The sequence below is a fragment of the Stomoxys calcitrans genome, chromosome 3 (assembly GCF_963082655.1).
Source record: "Stomoxys calcitrans chromosome 3, idStoCalc2.1, whole genome shotgun sequence".
Classification (NCBI taxonomy): Eukaryota; Metazoa; Arthropoda; class Insecta; order Diptera; family Muscidae; genus Stomoxys; species Stomoxys calcitrans.
This window is the reverse complement of record NC_081554.1, coordinates 144,118,629-144,130,763: the sequence shown is the minus strand read 5'-3', so window position 1 is coordinate 144,130,763 and position 12,135 is coordinate 144,118,629. Positions and strand designations below refer to the sequence as shown.

At 37.6% G+C, this 12,135-nt stretch overlaps 1 protein-coding gene across 2 annotated transcripts in view; it reads left to right on the top strand.

Moving 5' to 3' along the window:
- The window catches only part of LOC106090543 (uncharacterized), a 226,792-nt gene that overhangs the window by 194,649 nt on the left and 20,008 nt on the right, over positions 1–12,135 (top strand). For both annotated transcript variants that reach the window (XM_013256769.2, XM_013256768.2), the window contains exons 3-5: positions 202–407; positions 537–672; positions 910–1,043. In XM_013256769.2, the coding sequence (XP_013112223.1) occupies positions 202–407; positions 537–672; positions 910–1,043 (476 nt within the window). The remainder of the gene's footprint in view (positions 1–201; positions 408–536; positions 673–909; positions 1,044–12,135) is intronic.

Genomic DNA, 12,135 nt, shown 5'->3' with positions numbered 1-12,135 from the left:
TAAATAAAGTAAATCACTCTTGGTTTTTATCAATACTGATTACATGCATAAGCTTCTATGTAGTCAACCACAGCCTTCAACTTGGATGTTTAATTGTTTGTCTGATAATTACTCTTGCCGACATAATGCCATCACATTTTTCATTGTTACCTTGGAAATGGTTTCATAATTAATTTAATGTTTGTCTATTTCTCCTTCCAGACACATTGGCGTTGCGCGATGTACGTGTCAAGGTACCACATGCTGTGCGTCGCGGTCAAAGAATTACCTTGAAATGTCACTATGACATTGAAGACGATACACTTTACTCGGTGAAATGGTACAAAGGACGACGAGAGTTTTACAGCTATACGCCAAATGAGAATCCTGCCCTTAAAGTTTTCCAAATACCAGGAGTGAGAGTAGATGTAAGTGCTAGTATTAAAGTGGAAATTAATATGGCCTTCAAGGGAGCCCCTACATCCCCTGTCTGTGAAAAAAGCTTTAATGTAATGAACCTCAATTTAGAAATAAAGAAAAATTTACTTCCATTGCAGCGTTTGGCCTCTAATGAAACTCAATTGGTTTTGGAATCAGCCTCAATGGCCACTGGGGGCAAATACTCGTGTGAGGTCTCAGCTGATGCACCATCCTTCCACACCCTCATAGCAGCCGCTGAATTGGATGTTGTAGGTAAGTGTTGTGCCCTTCCTCCTCTATTGTGTCGCCGCGGAGTATTTAAATTAAGTGCCGGACAAAAACGGAAACACATTTCCCAGCAACGAGCGAAGCATGTTTTTGGTGGCGCAATTTATGCAAAAATTATACATTTTTCCTTCGACGATGATGATCATTTTGGCTCGGCTTGGCTGTTTGTTTATGCCTTTCTGACTGACTGTCTGTTTGTTTGTTTGTTTACTCCTTTAACAGAACTGCCTCACAATCCTCCAGTTATCACAGGAATGCGTGCCCGCTACCATGTTGGTGATATATTACGCGGCAATTGTACATCACGCCACTCGAGACCAGCAGCAAATCTCACTTGGACAGTAAATAATGAAGAGGTAAGTGTGCGAGGACTAGGAGTTATTGAAAAAACGGTAAGCAATAATTTATTCATTCGTGGAGCAGGACGAGTCACAGTGCTGTTGGTAAAGCTTAAAATGTGTGGCAAGATCTTTCCATCAAAATAGAGGCTGGAATATTTTTTGATGTATGGGAGGATGAGGAAGAGAATGTCCCAAAAAAAAAATTTAAGCTCATGGCCTCAATTTTTTCCTCTTGATCTTAATGAGCGAAATACAAAATACGATCGGTTAACGTTAACACGTTCCGAAAAGGCGTTCAAAATTGAAAAAAGTGAATTTTTTGGATACATTGGAGGATTTTACGTTTTAGAACTTAATTTGAGCAAAAAGTTAACATTTATATAGCTTTGGAAGCCACCGTAGCGCAGAGGTTAGCATGTCCGCCTATGGCGCTGACGAATCCTAGCGAGAACACTAGAAAAATATTTTTTTGCGGTGGTTATCCCCTGCTAATGCTGGTGACATTTCGTCGGCCTAATGCCATCTTATTCTATACGCAATTTTCGACTTTTTTGTGCAAGGATCAGTTTGTAGAAAATAGGTGCATACTTTCAGAATATTCAAGAATTTTCGAATATGTTCCATATCCACTTTTCTAAAAAAAAAAATGTGAATTTTGTTCCATATCCAAAATTTCTGCATGTGGGACAAAATAAAGGGTGATTTTTTTGAGGTTAGGATTTTCATGCATTAGTATTTGACAGATCACGTGGGATTTCAGACATGGTGTCAAAGAGAAAGATGCTCAGTATGCTTTGACATTTCATCATGAATAGACTTACTAACGAGCAACGCTTGCAAATCATTGAATTTTATTACCAAAATCAGTGTTCGGTTCGAAATGTGTTTATTCACCGTAACGTTGCGTCCAACAGCATCTTTGAAAAAATACGGTCCAATGATTCCACCAGCGTACAAACCACACCAAACAGTGCATTTTTCGGGATGCATGGGCAGTTCTTGAACGGCTTCTGGTTGCTCTTCACTCCAAATGCGGCAATTTTGCTTATTTACGTAGCCATTCAACCAGAAATGAGCCTCATCGCTGAACAAAATTTGTCAAAATTTGAACACATTTCGAACCGAACACTGATTTTGGTAATAAAATTCAATGATTTGCAAGCGTTGCTCGTTGGTAAGTCTATTCATGATGAAATGTCAAAGCATACTGAGCATCTTTCTCTTTGACACCATGTCTGAAATCCCACGTGATCTGTCAAATACTAATGCATGAAAATCCTAACCTCAAAAAAATCACCCTTTACAACATATTTATGAAAAATAAAATTGATAGTGCTATCATGTTCCACGTACTCAGTTTATACAAAATGAATGTTATTGGATTTATTGAATGTGACTACACTAATACTTCACTTCATGATGCATTCATGAATACCACAAAATTGCAATCAAAACACCAGTACTGCAATCAAATATTTCCTTTTTCTCTCATGGAAATGTTATAAGTCTCTCAGAAAATTTTCAACCTTACCACTGTAATGTACAAGAATTCGATTTCATACATAAGCATTTAACATATTTAGTGCTATTTGATCCACATAATCTCATTGAGTTCTTATCAAATATGGATCTACCAAGAGAAGGCTTTCAATTATTGAAATCGAATCAAATAATTTTGAATTGCTTACATTATGGCGACCACGGAATATCTTTCTTGAAATTCCGTTTGTAACTCATCGAAATATTCATCTCTACAGCATTTGGAAATTAAGTTATTTATCTGAAATTTGCCACAAGTATTTTTCCAGACGAAGGTTGTACTATAGATCCCACATTCTTGTTTAAAATGGTCCAGATCGAACCAATTTGGATGTAGTGGCCGAATACTCCCATCTCCCGATTTGGTGTATTGAGCCCATAAAAGGCACATTTATCACCCGATTTCTATGAAATCTGGAACTGTGTGTTGTGTTAGACCCCTTGACAGTCGTACTGAATACGGTACGGGTTCAAGATAAATCTGATATATACAGCGACAACCCTTAAATTAAAGGGCCCATAAAAGGCGTATTTTTCACTCCATTTTGCAGCAATTTGGATCAAAAAGTTGAATTAGACTCCTCGATAGCCGTGCAAAATATGGTCCAGATAAAACCATATTTGGATATAGCTGTCATATTGACCGGTCTAACGATGGAAGTTTCTACGCTTATTTAAGGTTTATTTGCAACTTGATTTCGACGAGGGCTTTATTAGGCACATGCCGCATTTGTCGTATATGATTTGTATGGGGATCCAATATGTTTCATATTGAAAACTCATAAAAAAAAATTTAATTTTTTATTTCAAATTCCAATATTCTACAATGGAGGTGGAACACATCATCAATGTAGAAAATTATAAATTTAAGGGAACATTCTTTAGAAATGCACGAAATGGTAACGTAAAAAACGACAATCCTTTTCGGCCCAGTTGAGTAATTGAGGGTCTAACTTAAAGTGCTCAATTGCACAAAATGACGTATGGAAAAAGAGAATTAGGCCGACGATTTGTGACGAACTATGCCATTTGTAACAAGTAAAAAGGCATTAAGTTCGGCCGGGCCGAACTTGGGATACCCACCACCTCGGGTATATATGTAAACCCCTTTCGTCACAATCCGGTTAAAATTTTAATAACTTAAGCACCCAAATTCGGCACGGACGTTGAAGGTCTAATAAATATAAGTCACTGTTCAATTTTGTAGAACGAAATATTGTTTTTTTTGTTCAGATTAAGCCAAATATAAACCGAACTGAACCATATAGGACACGGAAGTCGAAAAGCCTAACATAAGTCACTGAGTCAAGTTTCAACAAAATCGAATAATAACTGCGATTTTTATATGGCAAACAATTTAGATCGAGAGATCGTTCTATGTGGCACCTATAATCAAATCTGGATGATATGGACCAAATTAAACAATTATATAATAATCATCCTATTTTATTATAACTCCACTACTATATCCGAAGTTATATATTTATAGTGGCTGGTCTCGATCACATTTTATTCAGGTCCCGAGAACTCATGTACGAGTAACATATTCAGACAATAAATCTTCTTTTTATGGGATAAAGACCCTAAATTAGGAGATCAGTTTATATGACAGTTATATCTATATAGTCTGATCTGACTCATATGTAAATCGGATGTCAGAAGGCTTAAATTTAAAATTTCGACGAAATCGGGTAATAAATAAAGCTTTTATGAGATTCAAACCCTTAATCGGCATATTGGTCTATATGGCAGCTATATCTGAACGCAGTTCGATCTGAAACATATTTGAGGGCGAGCGAAATCGGATAAAAGTTAAGCTTTTATGGACTTCAGACCCTTTATCGGGTCCGTCCGTCTGTCTGTCGAAAGCACGCTAACTTTCGAAGGAGTAAAGCTAGCTGCTTCAAATTTTGCACAAATACTTCTTATTAGTGTAGGTCGGTTGGGATTGTAAATGGGCTTTATCGGTCCATGTTTTAATATAGTTGCCATGTAAACCGATTTTGGGTCTTGACATCTTGAGCCCCTAGAGGTCGCAATTCTCACCTGATTTGACTGAAATTTTGAACGTAGTGTTTTGGTATCACTTCCAATAAATGTGCTAAGTATGGTCCAAATCAGTATATAACCTGATATAGCTGCCATATAAACCGATCTTGCGTCTTGAGTTCTTCAGCTTTTAGGGGGCACAATTCTCATCCGATTTGGCAGTAATTTTGCACGTGGTGTTTTAGTATTACTTTCAACAACTGTACTTAGTATGTTTCATACTTAGTACAGCCGCTGGAGAGCGCAATTCTCATCCGATTTGGCTGAAATTTTGCGTGAGTAGGACTTCCAATAACTGTGCTTAGTATGGCGCAAATCGGTACATAACCTGATATAGCTGCCATATAAACCAATCTGGGATCTTCACTTCGTAAGCCTCTAGACGGCACACTTCTTATCCGATTTGGCACAATTGTCTACAACGGCTTCTCTCATGATCTTCAACATACGTGTCCAATATGGTCTGAATCGATCTATAGCTTGATACAGCTCCCATATAAACCGATTTCTCGAGTTCTCAAAACGTAAAGCCTAGTTTCCTCTTTCGGGCTATTCGGGCCAATAGGCGATCTCGATCTCATGATCTCGATAACATCTCTAACCATTTCAAATTTGAAGAAGTTATATCCATTCATCTTCAAATGGTATATTTATACCCTGCACCACCACTGTGGTACAGGGTATTATAGATTTGTGCATTTGTTTGCAACGCTAAGAAGGAGAAGAGTTAGACCCATTGATAAGTATATCGATCGACTCAGAATCACTTTCTGATTCGATTTAGCCATATCCGTCTGTGAGTCCATGTATTCTTGTAATCAAAGTGCAGGTCGTATTTGTTGTCCGATTGTCACGAATGTTTGCACATGTCACCTTTTTGGCCCAAGGATAAATTTTGAAAAGTCCAATATTTCGAAAACCACCGGTTTTCTTTCTTAGGGAATTTTACTGAAATTTTTATACATTTTAATTAATATACAAAACAAAGCAACAAATTTATTGTTTCTCTTTTTTCAATAATTACATTATTCTTAACAATTTCAAACGACTTTCTTCTAACAATGTAAAACTTAGACTAAAGCTCTCTCTCTCTCTCTCTCTCTCTGTTGCCTATACTTATGCATCAAACTCCTATAAATCTGTGTCCGCCTTAAAGTTTAACCGTTTGTCAGAAGGAGTGTTAATTATATGTATCATTTCTAGCATGTGTCTACGTTTGTAATTATTTTCTTGTGTCAAAATTTCTACACCCTTGGGCTTGTGAGACAGTTTTTGGTCCGATTTGTGGGGTGAAATTCAAGTTTTTGGTTTTGTACTTGTGGTGCCCTTCATTACCATTGCATTGTATCTTATAAACTACATTAAACTTGTGTTGTTGCTTGTAAATGCTAATCTGTAGTTATTCTCATCAAATATATACGAGTTTTTAGGCGTTCCGATTTGGGGATTTTTCCTTTTCCGTGTTGGAAGATTTCTCCCTTAAGTGTTTGATAAGACTGTTTATGGCGTTGTTTGGAAAACCATTTAATCTGAGGATTCGTCGTAGTTTCTTCTAGTTATCGTTGTAAAAAATTGTATCACTATTTTAAAAAACCCTCTCTATGAATTTTGTTGCTGTTGCTTAATCTTTATCCGTTGTGGATGTTTCGAGTGGAAATTAATTAATCTCCACGACGCCACATCCTTATGGTACCAATTTAGTTTTAACTTGTTTTCCTGTCTATAAGCCATGGTATCCAGATATGGATTTGTTTGTCAAATGAATTTTGTTATGATTTAAATATATCTCCCATATATTTGTTCGTTCGACTGTTACAATTTTGTCATTGTCTAAAAGTGGAATAAATAAATCTATTATGACAATAGACTTTTTGTTAAATTTTATTAAAAACGGTTGGGATTTTTACTTAGCGAGCTTTTGAACACATTTGCTCGTAATTTTGTATGGATTGTTTAATAATACATCTGAAAACCTCCGCTGGAGTCCACTAAATTTACTTCAGAATAAGATATAGCCCCCAATTTACACTTAGAGGGCAGGTGTAGGGTATTACATAGTCGGCTCCGCCTGATTTTTGCCTTTCTTTACTTGTTGTTAATATCTGAAAAGTAAGCGACGTTTTCTTGTTTATGGTGATACCCAAATTTGTGATAAAGTTTAAGGGAGCTGCCCAACCCCAAACCCGCTATCGTGATTTGTAGACCAATCATGACAACATGAATTTAATTAAAAAGAGTTCATACATCTGGGGTGATCAAAAGACACGCTTAGGAGGACACGTAGGCCGGTAGGGACAATATGGACAAATGAAATGTTTTTGGAAGTCAAGTAAAAATATTTTATTCAAGGTTGGGGCGAAGTGTTTGGTAGCCGCCCTGCATCAAATCGGACAGCGGGGCGGGTCTGCCTATGTTAGTAAGTTCTGCGCTTAAAAAGAAGAAGTCTGTATGGTAATCAATACATAGACCTGTTTAGAATAAGAAAAGGAAACCACTTTACACAGACGACCAAATCTGGACTTATGGCTCGCTTCAGCTTATTTTACAAAGGGAAAACACTTAAAAAACTCATCCATTTTAAACAGTTATAATACAAACTTACGGCTGTTATCACAATTCTACATAAAGTTTTGTGAATACCGGTGTTAAAATTTTACCAATTGTAGGGATATTTCAGCTGGTATCTTAAAATCTTTCAGAGTTTATTCGGATTTTTTCGATGCTATGACACATACTTAAATTTGATACCTTCCATCCATCCATTTTGGAATAACTTCATACCATTTTGTTATGATATCTAATATAACTTGTTGGATATCATAACAAAATACTTCGTGCAAAAATTCATTCAAATCGGATAAGAATTGCGCACTCTAGAGGCTCAAGAAGTCAAGATCGGTTGATATGGCAGCTATATCAGGTTATGGGCCGATTTGGACCATACTTAGCAAAGTTGTTGGATATCATAACAAAACACGTCGTGCAAAATTTCATTCCAATCAGATAAGAATTGCGCACTCTAGAGGCTCAAGAAGTCACGACCCAAGATCGGTTTATATGGCAGCTATATCAGGTTATGGACTGATTTGAACCATACTGGGCATAGTTGTTGGATATCATAACAAAACACGTCGTGCAAAATTTCATTCCAATCGGATAAGAATTGCGCACTCCAGAGGCTCAAAAGTAAGACCGAAGATCGGTTTGTATGGCAGCTATATCAAAACATGGACCGATATGGCCCATTTACAAAACCAACCGACTTGCACTAATAAGAAGTATTTGTGTAAAATTTCAAGCGGCTAGCTTTACTCCTTCGGAAGTTAGCGTGCTTTCGACAGACAGATCGACATAAAATGTCGCGACGATTAAGAATATATATACTTTATGGGACGAATATTTCGAGTAGTTACAAACAGAATGACGAAATTAGTATACCCCCCATCCAATGGTGGAGGGTATAAAAATACTACAAAAATAAGAGTTGTTGTTCTCGCACATTTAAATACCATCAAACAATGTATAAGACTAAGAAGGTCTTGTTGCATTTTCGCGCAACTTTTAACTTTTTATACCCTCCACCATAAGATGGGGGGTATACTAATTTCGTCATTTTGTTTGTAACTACTCGAAATATGAGACCCCATAAAGTATATATATTCTTGATCGTCGCGACATTTTATATCGATCTAGCCATGTCCGTCCGTCTGTCTGTCGAAAGCACGCTAACTTCCGATAGAGTAAAGCTCCCCCCTTGAAATTTTGCACAAATACTTCTTATTAGCGTAGGTCGGTTGGTATTGTAAATGGGCCATATCGGTCCATGTTTTGATATAGCTGCCATATAAACCCATCTTGGGTTTTGACTTCTTGAGCCTCTAGAGTGCGCAATTCTTATCCGATTGGAATGAAATTTCGCACGACCTGTTTTGCTATGATATCCAATAACTGTGCCAAGTATAGTTCAAATCGGTCGATAACCTGATATAGCTGCCATATAAACCGATCTTGGGTCTTGACTTCTTGAGCCTCTAGCGTGCGCAATTCTTACCCGATCAGAATGAAATTTTGCAAGACGTGTTTTCTTATGATATGCAACAACTGTGCCAAGTATGGTTCAAATCGGTCCATAACCTGATATAGCTGCCATATAAATTAATCTTGGGTCATGACTTCTTGAGCCTCTAGAGTGCGCAATTCTTATCCGATTGGAATGGAATTTCGAACGACGTGTTTTGTTATGATACCCAACAACTGTGCCAAGTATGGTTTAAATCGGTCTATAACCTGATATAGCTGCCATATAAACCGATCTTGGGTCTTGACTTCTTGAGCCCCTAGAGGGCACAATTCTCATCCGATTTGAATGAATTTTTGCACGAAGTATTTCGTTATGATATCCAACAACTGTGCCAAGTATGGTTAAAATCGGTCCATAACCTAATTTAGCTGTCATATAAACAGATCTGGGGATTTGACTTCTTGAGCTTCTAGAGGGCGCAATTCCTATCCGATTTGGCTGAAATTTTGTAAGACGTTTTTTATTGTTACTTTCAACAACTATGTCAAATAAGGTTCAAATCGGTTTATAACCTGATATAGCTGCCACATAAACCGATCTGGGATCTTGACTTCTTGAGCCTCTAGAGTGCGCAATTCTTATCCGATTTGCCTGAAATTTTGTACGACGGATTCATGACCATCAACATACTTGTTTATTATGGTCTGAATAGGTCTATAGCCCGATACAGCTCCCATTTAAATCGATCTCTCTATTTTACTTCTTGAGCCCCCAAAGGGCGTAATTCTTATTCGAATTGGCTGACATTTTACACAGGTCTCCAACATATAATTTATTTGCGGTCCAAACCGGATCATATCTTGATATCGTTCTAATAGCAGAGCAAATCTTTTCTTATATCCCTTTTTACCTAAGAAAAGATGCCGGGAAAAGAACTCGACAAATGCGATCCATGGTGGAGGGTATATAAGATTCGGCCCGGCCGAACTTAGCACGCTTTTACTTGTTATTTTTGCATGTAGCACACTTGTTGGAAGTCATGAAGAATCCCTTTTTAGCCAAATGGGGTAATAATAGCAGTTTGGAGACGCCCACGAATTCAAGTCGAAGGACCACTTTATCTCAGATGATATAGCCCATTTGCAACCCTCAAGACCTACAGCAAAAATATATTCTTGATCGTCATGACATTTTAAGTCGATTTAGCCATGCCCGTCCGTTTGTCGAAAGCACGCTAACTTTCGAAGGAGTAAAGCTAGCCGCTTGAAATTTTGCACAAATACTTTTTATTAGTGTAGGTCGGTTGGTATTGTAAATGGGCCATGTTTTGATATAGCTGCCATATAAACTGATCTTGAGTCTTGAATTCTTGAGCCTCTAGAAGGCGTTATTCTTACCCGATTTTATTGGAATTTTGCACGTAGTGTTTTGGTATCACTTCCAACCACTACGCTAAGTGTAGTTTACATCGGTCCATGTTTTGATATAGCTGCCACATAATTCGATCTGGGGTCTTGATTTCTTGAGTCTATAGAGGGCGCAATTCTCGTCCGATTTTATTGGAATTTTGCACGTAGTGTTTTGGTAGCACTTGCAACAACTGCGCTGAGTATGGTTTAAATTGGATCATGTTTTGATATAGCTGCCATATAAACCGATCTTGGGTCTTGACTTCTTGAGCCTCTAGAGGGCGCAATTCTCGTCCAATTTAACTGAAATTTTGCACATAGTGTTTTGGTAGCACTTCCAACATCTGCGTTAAGTATGATTTTAATCGGTCCATGTTTTGATATAGCTGCCATATAATCCGATCTTGGGTCTTGACTACTTGAGCCTCTAGAGGGCGCAATTCTTATCCGATTTAACAGAAATTTTGCACGTAGTGTTTTGGTATCACTTCCAAGTATGATTCAAATCGGTTCATAATCTGGTATAGCTCTGGCATATAAACCGATCTTGGTTCTTGACTTCTTGAGCCAAAGAGCGCGCAATTCTCATCCGATTTGGCTGAAATTTTGCATGAGGTGTTTTGTTATGGCTTCCAATAACTGTGCTAAGTATGGCGTACATAGGTATAGAACCTGATATAGCTGCCATATAAACCGATCTAATATCTTGACTTTTTGAACCTCTAGAGGGCGAAATTCTCATCCGGCTTCTCTCGTGACCTTCATCATACGTGTCTAATATAGTCTGAATCGACCAATAGCTTGATACAGCTCTTATAGAAAACTATCTCCCGATTTTACTTCTCGAGCCCCTTCAATGCGCAATTCTTATCCGAATGAACTGAAATAATAGACAATGACTTCTACAATGTTCAGCATTCATTTATGGTCCGAATCAGACTATAACTTGATATAGGTCCAATAGCATAACAGTTCTTATTCAATATTCTATGTTTGTCTAACAAGAGATACCGCGCATAGAACTCGACAAATGCGATCAATGGTGGAGGGTATATAAGATTCGGCCCGGGCGAACTTAGCACGCTCTTACTTGTTTATGTTGTTCTCGCCAGGATACGAACCCAGAATTTAAGCGTCATAGGCAGACATGCTTACCTCTGCGTAACAGTGGCCTCCAGTATGCTTTTAGTAATTGGAACTTTCTCTCTTTCTAAGCAAATTTGTGGCACCGTTGCAACTTATATCTACAGCTGAAGAGAACAACTTCCGTCTAAAACGGATTTGCGCCTAGACGACTTTCGGTAGCCCACTTCTATAGCGAAGTGGGCTACCGGGCTACGTAAGGCATCCTGAAACTTACCTTTGATCGCGATAGCCACATAATTAGCAAGCGCGATCATTGTTACACAATGCAATAATATACTGTGTATGGGGGAGGCAGCACATCTCTTAAATGTGTCCATTTTGTAGATCTACAAATTCCAGGCCTGGTTTTAATCTACGCGATGCTTTACTTTATTCCCCAATCTCTGACATCCAGTTTCGTCATGTCTTTCCCCTCTTGGTAACTACACTGAAGTTGTGGTCTTCTAATTTTGAATCTTCTATTATGGTCGCCTTCAAAAGTTGATTCTATTTTTTGAAATCTTTAAAGACAGTGACTAAAAACAGTGCGAAAAAATGGGGACAGACAAATATAGAATCTAAAGTGCATAAAATGAGAGCTAGATCAATGGTCTATAGCAATATAGCTGATTGCAAAAACAATTTCAGTTACGAAAGTGTCTAACGTGTGCTGTTTTTGTATTTGATTACCATTTTAAATATATGTATGTATATTTTCCGGACATTTCAAAGACAAAATTTAAATGACGTAGATCATTAAATTTTTACAATTTTTGTTTGTTTCTCTTTGGATACGAGCTCAATGATCGGAGATTGCAAATGGAAAAGGAATGGTAAAGATAGCAACATACACCAATCGCTATGGGACACGGTTCGTCTTAGGTTAGAAGGCTATTTAAGTTTATATAGATTTTTTATCGGTAAAATTAAAATGTTCATAAAATTTTGTCTGAAGATACATTTT